The 8721-nt window shown below is 52.8% G+C and overlaps 2 protein-coding genes across 2 annotated transcripts; both read left to right on the top strand.

Annotated features, from left to right (window-relative positions):
* The first annotated feature begins 1528 nt into the window (after positions 1-1528).
* On the top strand, positions 1529-2001 carry LOC120670965. The gene has a single exon (XM_039951156.1). It carries the CDS (start codon positions 1561-1563, stop codon positions 1948-1950), a length of 390 nt encoding a protein of 129 aa, XP_039807090.1. The 5' UTR covers positions 1529-1560; the 3' UTR covers positions 1951-2001.
* A 3588-nt stretch (positions 2002-5589) lies between these two features.
* Positions 5590-8349, top strand: LOC120669085. Its single transcript, XM_039948905.1, has 3 exons — positions 5590-5952; positions 7102-7255; positions 8147-8349. The coding sequence occupies exons 1-3, from the start codon at positions 5590-5592 to the stop codon at positions 8347-8349; spliced, it is 720 nt and encodes a 239-aa protein (XP_039804839.1).
* Positions 8350-8721: the final 372 nt, after the last annotated feature.

The raw sequence follows: 8721 nt of genomic DNA, 5'->3' as shown, positions 1-8721 counted from the left end.
AGAGGGAGTGATCTGGCTAATGATGTTTGGACCAATGAGAGAACCCCATTTTAAAACTTTGAATTGATGACGTGGCAAGTGTGTTTTTTAACTGTCTTTCAATACATTTTAATACAAGCAAATGAGCTCACATGAAAAAGTTGTAAACCACAAAGTTTTAGATCTCGTCAAGCCCTACAGCTTTGATATAGAACTTATTTACACCCGAGGTCATTTGAAAATTATAAAAATTTAAATTTGAAATCAAATAGCTTATAATTATATTTTGAAGTATAAAACAATGTCAAATAAAAAAGTGTACAACTGCAAAGTCTTAAATCTCGCCGAGCTCTACAACTTGGTATAGAACTTATTTACATCCAATGCCATTTGAAAGTTTTAAAATTTATGATTTCAAAATAGATAACTTATAATGATATTTTGAAATATTAAATAATATCAAATACAAAAGTTGTCAACAACAAAGTTTTATATTTTGTCGAGGTGTACGGCTTTGGTATAATTTTTTTTCATATGGGATCATATAAAAAAGTTTGTATTCCACAAATATATGCACTAACTCTCTCATATGCAATCACACATATACTTCTTGTTAGATGTTTAGATTTTGTAAAAATTATTAGGACAAAATGTGCAAAGTCTTCTCAACTTTTTATCACAGCCTTCATGTGTGAAACCATCACATCACGACAAATCTTATAATTTTCAGACTTCATTTGCTTTTTTTAGAATTTAAAAATTATTGTGACACACGTTAGTGGTAATATTTCTTGAACAAGATGTTCGAAATTTCTTTTTGTTTCACGAGTAAGGCTTTAAACTGGGCTAAATAACATAAATATAATTTTCCTACTCATTGTATTCTATTATTTGAATAACTTGCAGTTTAAATTTGACTTGATTCAAAAAAAATTGCTTGAAATATAATTAATTAATTAAATATAGCAAACAAATATAAAAATGTACCAAATTTTAACATGGAGTAGCACATGTTGTATGTGGAGAGTAGAAAAAGATTTGAGGGTGTTAGAGGAAAAAATATTAATTCTTCGCCGAGTGTAAAAAAAACACTCGACAAACTCTCATCTTTGCCGAGTGTTAGTGCTCGAAATAAAACACTCGGCAAACATGTAAACACTCGGCAATGTTGGGATTTCCAGTTGTGATAGGACCATAATTCGAATTTAACAATAGATATCACTATACTTTTTTATTACGAACACACGAGAGCTGCCGAATGAGTTTATTTGGCCAAAGTCTATCCATCATTTGACAATCTAATTAACCCGTTGCTGATTTTTCTGTTCCATCGGATTCGGTTGCTGGCTTGCTGCAGATTGCACCACTTACTGCACAGGCAGCTAGAATTGTGGACTGGTTCTCGTCAGGATTTGCGGAAAAGGTCAGTCCTCACTCGCCGAACGCTGCAAGTCCGCGGCCGTCACGCTCGAATCTCCTCTCCAGCAAGCGTAGAACGTATGCTGTGCACCGCCGTCACCGTACAGACATGGATCACGAATGTGCCGTGCCGTGGGCCCTTGCGACTTGCGTAGTATAAAAATGGCCGGAGGGCAGTGGATGGGACACATCGCAACGAACGCGAGAACAGGGCTCCGGGCACGCATGGACGCGCTCTTCGAGCAGCTCTCCGTGCTCGCCGACATGGCGCTGGACGGCGGGGGCTTCGACCCGGCGCGGCTCGACGGCATCCTGGCGCTCTTCGAGGGCGAGGCGCGCGCGTCGTGGGCGGCGGCGGCGGCGGAGGCGGAGGCGGAGCACGAGGCCGTGGTCCGCGCCACCGAGGCGGCCGCGGAGGCTGCTGAGGGCCACCTCGGCGCCGCGATGGGCGCGGCCGTGGGCACATACCGCGGGTCGTCGGGCGAGGGCGGCACGCTGGCCGCGGCCACCGCCGCTATGGAGATGGCCTTCAACGCGACGTCGAGGTCGTAGGTCAGTGAGAAATAATAGATCGATCGATCTAATTAGATCCATGTACGTATGCTTGACTGCTTGTGCAGCCTGGCTGCAACACATGTTTAGAGAATTTTTTTTCAAATAATATTATTTTAATAGTTAATCAAAAAAATTGCAAAAATAGCTGCTTTTCGGCCGTTGGATAGCCGACTAGCCTGGTATCGGCAGTTCAAAAGCCGACTGCCCACGTGGCGTATGACCTGGCACAGTTGAATAGCGCGGATGTCCGTTGTCGGCACCGAAAGGACTTGTCGGCTATTGGAGAGCCAACAGGCTGTAATCGGTCCGACAGGGGCCTGTCGGCTGGCCAGAAGCCGACTGGGACGTGTCGGCTCAGGTACTTGTCGGCTTCCTAGAGATCGACAGGTCCCTGCACCTATATATATACAGCTCCATCGAGGCTATTCCCTTTAGTTGTGATGGCTAGTGGAGTATCATCTAGTGGGAAGGGTTTTGGCTTTGGGAGAGGAAAGGGGGTAGGAAAGGACCACCGGTAGTGTGGGAGGGTTCCATTGGCCCTGAATTTTTTTTGGAATCAGTGTATGAGTTTCCAGTTCAGAGTAAGAGTGATTTCACGAAGGAGACACCTCTGAGAGGGTATGATAACCGCAGAGAAGATTGGTCAAAATGCATACATGGTGAGGATTGCTTAGTGCAGATGTGCGCTGAGGGAACGGATAGAGGTCGTCGTTTCTTCAAGTGCCCCCGAACATGGGTAATTTTGACTACTACTAATGATGTGTTGGATATGTTTAATTTACATTGTCACTGACACTACATTTTGTGTTTCAGGCATCCAATGCTCCATAGAACTGCGGGTTCCTAAGATGGGTCGATCCTCCCCCAATTCATCCTCACGCGGAGTACATCTATTATCTGCAGAATCGTATCTTCGATTTAGAAATGGAAGTAAGCAGTGGCAACAACGAAGAGGAGGAAGATGAGAACAAAGGTGCTAGTCCACCGAAGGAACCATGCACTAATCTATATTGTAACTGCCCGTGTCACGAGAACAATGGGCCTTTGGTTCCGCCGGCACCGCCAGCACCTCCTGCTACGGGAGGATACTATGGAGACGGTTCGACACAATTTGCTAAGTGGGAGAACCATTAGGAGTTACATATCGTGTTCACCCGATGTCGTGTTAGTATTTGTTGTTTGTTAGAATTACCTAAGGCATGTTAGGTTCAGTCCAGGACCTCGTTACCGTTGTTTTCAACAAGTCCTCACATGCCATTTCAAGTGTTGTGCGCGTTGAATTATGTAAAGCACTACTTTATTTATGTTGAATGTGTGAAGTGTGCTTTTTTCGTTTGATTTTGGTTTGAAAAATTGAGAAGAATAATGTAATGAACAAATAAATTGTATACGAGTTGTACTAGACGTTGTGGCCGACATATGCTCATAGAGTTGTCATATCCCGCTGCAAAGCTGCGTTCGCTACAGTATCCACGAACGCATCATTTACCGTAGTAGTACAGACACAATGACCCGTTGCTTTGTAATCGTTATCTTAATAAAATCCAGGAATTTATGGCTCTTGCCTAATTTGCCGTACTAATTGCAGTGGAGGTGCATGTGGTTCGGTCGGTCTCATTTAATTGTGCATTGGATTCGACTATGAAGTGAAGTGACATAAGTTGACGTTGAAAGGACACTAATTGATTGGCTTGTCTGTCCTGCGCAGTGAACAGAGATCGCTTTTCCTGGCGTGCGAGTGCAGAAGTATGAAGCTGTGAGAGGTCATGTCCGTGTTTAATGTGTGAGGGCAGCAGTGTGGAGCAGTGAGTGGTCATGTCCGTGCTTAAAGTGTGAGGGCAGTAGTGTGGAGCAGTGAGAGGTCATGTCCGTGCTTAAAGTGCTTAAACTGTTGATGTGAAACGTCACTGAGAATGCTAAATGATAGACTCCATGACTCCCTCGCTGTTTGAAAGGATGATGCAGGCAGCCTTGCGTGTATAAAAGGCGAGGATGTGGTTGTCGAGAGCACAGGCAATTTATCTTCCACATATTTTCGGTTAGCCCAAACAAACCGTTATGAGCTCGTCATCTAGGGCAGCTTTGCGTCGGGAAATGGAGGCACATTTAGGAGGCTCTCCTAACGATCCAAATAGATGTATTACAGATTGCAAGGTGTCGGGTACCATGAGTAGGGGCACCCTAACCAGGGGACTAAATCGCCCTCAAAACTCAAAACACATGTTCAGCAATCAGGCCCACAAAAAAGTCTACAGTCTTCTTCCGATCCGAAGGGAACGAAAGGCTCCAAAGAGGCCCACTTTGCACTCGGCCCGCGGCCTGGCTCCACAGTGCAGCCCATCCGAACCCCCTCGAACCCGTAGAGCCACCTCCGCTTCGCTCGAGGCCTTCCCGCCGAGACCCTCGATGGCGCGCTACGACTCCGCCTCGCTCGAGGCCACCCCTCGGCAAGGAGAACTAGTAACCCATCTGCTCACCGCCCTCCGGACGGGGGCATTAAAATGCCAACCACTCCCTCGCAGCACCCTGATAAGATGGCGTCAGGCCGCCATGCTGTACAGCAACGGTGACTGGAGTCCCGTCTACCAACTCCGGTAACTGCTCCGCCATCCCCGGCACTGTGGTGCCACTGTGGGAACCTGCGGTGCTCTGTGCGAGACGAGCTCGGCACTGCTCCGGCCGCTGTGCTGCCTACTCCGTGTACTTTCCCCACTGCGGAACCCTCGATCGGCATGGGCGCGACTCTCGAACGCAGCCCGGGCCTTGACCGAAGCAAGACTCCCGCTTGCAGGACCCTCGAGACGCCGTCACGACAAGCACGGAGGACGGTACCCTCAACAGGAGACGCCATGACGCCCACAGAAGCCACAGGGACACCAGCGCAATCTCCGCAAGCCTAGGACGACCGCCATGCCCGGCGCCTCACTCTCTAGTATGGCACAATGTACTTTCTACAGTACGCATCCACTGTACACCCCCGATTCGGGGAGAAGACGACGACTTCTAAAACCCCCCATACATGTACTCCGCCCCTCCTTGATTCTATAAAAGGGGGAGGTGGGCTCTATTCTCTAGACAATCTCTGGCCTACCACGCTCACGCACAACCAGCTCCTTAGCTTCGCTCGCTCGATATTGGCACTCGCCTCAATCATCTAGCAGAGACTTGGGAGCTTTTCTCCCTCTCTCGCCTCGCTTGTATCCCCTACTACAAGCACCCCGGTGCAAGATAGTACAGTACACTCGCACATCCTTGCTGGATGCACGGCCCCTGCGGCCTGAACCAGGATTAACCCGTGCGTTTCTGTGTTGCCTCTTGCATCAACCATCCAGGGTAAGGGATCACGCAGCATCTTCACTGGTTTGTGTCGGACCGTCGGTTCTGGACACCGACAGTTGACGCGCCAGGTTGGGGCAGTGCTGTGTGACTTTTGTCTTCGTTCTCTCTTGTTCTCTGGATGGCAGATGAGCCACGCCTGCTCCCAGCGGGCACGGTGCTTCGGTTCGGGAGCCTCGACTTCGTCGCGACCGGCAACGGTTACGACATGGAGCTTCTCCCGGCCGAGGCCAACCCTGACACTCTGACTCCACCACCCCAGCACAGGAGGCGCTCGGCCAGCGTGCGCGACAAGCACGCATGGAGCGGCACAGAGCGGCACGCCTTGCTACCCCCACGTGGGTAGAGGTCGGCACGTCGCAGCCTGCAGCCACGGCGGGGGATGTCACCACCTCTTCACCACCACCGAATGCGGCCTCTGTGCTTCCCAAGGAGGGCGCGACTGCGCCGTCGCCCTTTCCCTTCGAGATGCGCAACGCCGCTACGACCTACGCCTCTTCGATCAGCACCAACATGAGCGCGTACAAGGATCTACCGGGTCATCACCTCCTCTCGATCCGCAACCTCATTGCGTCATCACCCGACGACTCCTACTCCGACACTACCAACGACATCAACTTCTTCATGGACAACCTCGCGGCCCCGGAGTGGGACTACTCCGGAGTTTGTGACCTCGATGCTTTCCGGTCATTTCAGTTTGCCGCGAACTATTGCCTCACCTGCTTTGAGGACTCCAGCGAGGGGGATTACGATCCCACTCGAGAGTGCTTCATGGTCGAGCTGGCGGATGGGGCTATTGACGACGCGCCGAGCGACGATGGGAACAACGAGGAGCCCCCACCAGCAAACCAAGCGGTGGTGCCTGCCGCGAACCCAGCTGCGTCGGCAGGCTCGGCGGCGCGACAAGCACAGCTGGCGCAACTCAACGAGCTCGAGACCAGGCTCGAAGAGGAGCGTCGGTAGACCCGACTTCTGCGTACCGCGCTCGAGCAAGAGCGCACCGCACGCGGTGTGCGTGCCCGGGCGGCGGGGCGTCTCGAGCAGGAGCGGATCCTGGCCGACGATGACGTCAACAATCCGCTGGAACTGAAAAGGGCCAGCCAGAAGCTCGTCACTGCGGTGTACCTACTTCAAACCATGCCCGAGCCCTCTACGCCTGCGGGTCGCAACCTGCGCGACGAGGCACGGGCGCTCATCGAGCATGCTGCCGTGCAGCAAGCTGAGAGCTCCGCATCATGTATGCGTTCGGTGGCCTCGGCTAAGGATGGCGGCACTGCGTGGTAGGACCACAAGGCCTCGGTGCACATTCCACCGGGAGGATAGGGCAAGGCGGTCGTGGCTGACGATGCGAGAGCACCCTTGGTGCATGACCGCATCAAAAGGCCTCCTGCGAAGGAGCACCTCCAAGACACGCACGGGCACGCCGATGACGGCGACACCCGCAACATCATCAATGGGAAGAGATACAACCCTTGACGTGGAGGGCGGATCGACCCCGAGCACGACAGGGGTGTATCACCGGAGCCTCCGGCCACCCGTGTGTTCAGCTGGGAGATCCGTACTGCTCCTATACCCCCACGCTTTCGCCAACCTACCACCCTCGTCAAGTACTCGGGAGAGACTGACCCCGCAGTCTGGCTCAACGACTACCGCCTGGCATGCCAGCTTGGCAGTGCGACAGACAACGCCGTGATCATCAGCAACCTTCCTCTTCACCTCGCCAACTCCACATGAACATGGCTTGAGCATCTACCCATGGATCAGATCCACGACTGGGCCGACCTAGTCATGATCTTCGTGGGCAACTTCCAGGGCACCTACGTGTGCCCCGGGAACTCATGGGATCTCCGAGGGTGTCGGCAGAAGCCCAACAAATCCCTGCGCAACTACGTGCGACGCTTCTCCAGGCAATGCACCGAGCTCCCTAGCGTCACCAACGTCGAGGTTGTCAACACCTTCCTTGAAGGCACGACGTGCAGGAACCTAGTGCACGAGCTAGCACGAAGCCGTCCCGCCAGCCCCAATGAGTTGTTCGATGCCACCACCAACTTCGCTTCCGGCGAGGAGGTAGTCGGTGCCATCTTCGACAACAAGACGAGCAAGCGCAAGGAAGATGCGCCCGCGGAGGGCAGAAACAGCAAGACCAAGACCCCCGCCAAGAAGCAGAAGTGGGGGAAGAAAGGAAAGAAGCCGGTCCCACCGAACCAGTGCAGACAGAGGCAAGCGGAGGACTCTGACGAGGCCTTTGTCGCTTCCCCAGATCGCAAGGGCCCTCGAGACGGTGGCAGCCTATTCGACGACATGCTCAAGAAGCCGTGCCCTTACCACAAGGGCTTGGTCAATCACACCCTCGAGCAGTGTGAGATGCTCCGCAAGTACAACTGCATCGCGCATCGCGACGAGGACAAGAAGAAGGATGCGGGCGACAAAGGTGGTGACTGCGAGTTCCCCTCGGTGGAGAATGCCTTCTTCATCTTCGGAGGGTCGACGGCGAACATGACCTCTCGACAGCGCAAGCGTGAGCGCCGAGAAGTCTTCTCCGTCACCAAGGCCACGCCATCCTACCTCGACTGGTCAAAGGACACCGTCTCCTTCAGCCGCGAGGACCACCCCGACTACGTTCCGAACCCTGGACAGTACCCACTCGTCGTGGATCCCATCATCGGCAATACCCGCTTCTCCAAGGTGCTCATGGATGGGGGCAGTAGCCTCAACATCATGTACTCCCACACCTTGGAGCTCATGGGGATCGGTCTGGACAAGCTTCGCCCCAGCAAGTCGCCGTTCCACGGCGTGGCGCCGGGGAAGCGGGTCCAACCTCTCGGCCAGATCGATCTGCCCGTTTGCTTCGGCACAGCGGCCAACTTCTGCAAGGAGGTGCTCACCTTCGAGGTAGTGGGGTTTTGGCCAGTATACCATGCCATTCTTGGCCGTCCGTGCTTCACCAAGTTCATGGCAATCCCCAACTACACCTACCTCAAGATGAAGATGCTGGGCCCGAAGGGGGTCATCACCGTCGGCTCCTCGTTCGAGCACGCCTACGAATGCGATGTCGAGTGAGTCGAGCACGCTGAGGCTCTGGCGATCGACGAGGCCCTCGCTGTGGATCTGCCGAGGATGGCCGACGAGGCCATGGACTCCAAGCAGTGGCACGTGGGCAGCTTTGAGTCTACTAAGGGTACCAAAGACATCCCCCTCAACCCGAACAACCCCGACGGCAAGGCGTTGAAGATCAGCGCCTCGCTCGACAGCAAATAGGATGTGGTGCTCGTTGACTTCCTCCGCGCCAACGCTGACATCTACACGTGGAGCCCCTCAGACATGCCTGGCATCCCGAGGGAGGTCGTCGAGCACTCCCTTGATATCCTGCCGAACTCTAAGCCGATCAAGCAACGCCTGCGGCGCTTCGACGAGCTCAAGCGACGGGCGATC

The sequence above is a fragment of the Panicum virgatum genome, chromosome 4N, assembly GCF_016808335.1.
Source record: "Panicum virgatum strain AP13 chromosome 4N, P.virgatum_v5, whole genome shotgun sequence".
NCBI classification, from domain to species: Eukaryota; Viridiplantae; Streptophyta; class Magnoliopsida; order Poales; family Poaceae; genus Panicum; species Panicum virgatum.
Note: the sequence above shows the minus strand (reverse complement) of the source record. Positions and strands in the feature narration are given on the sequence as shown.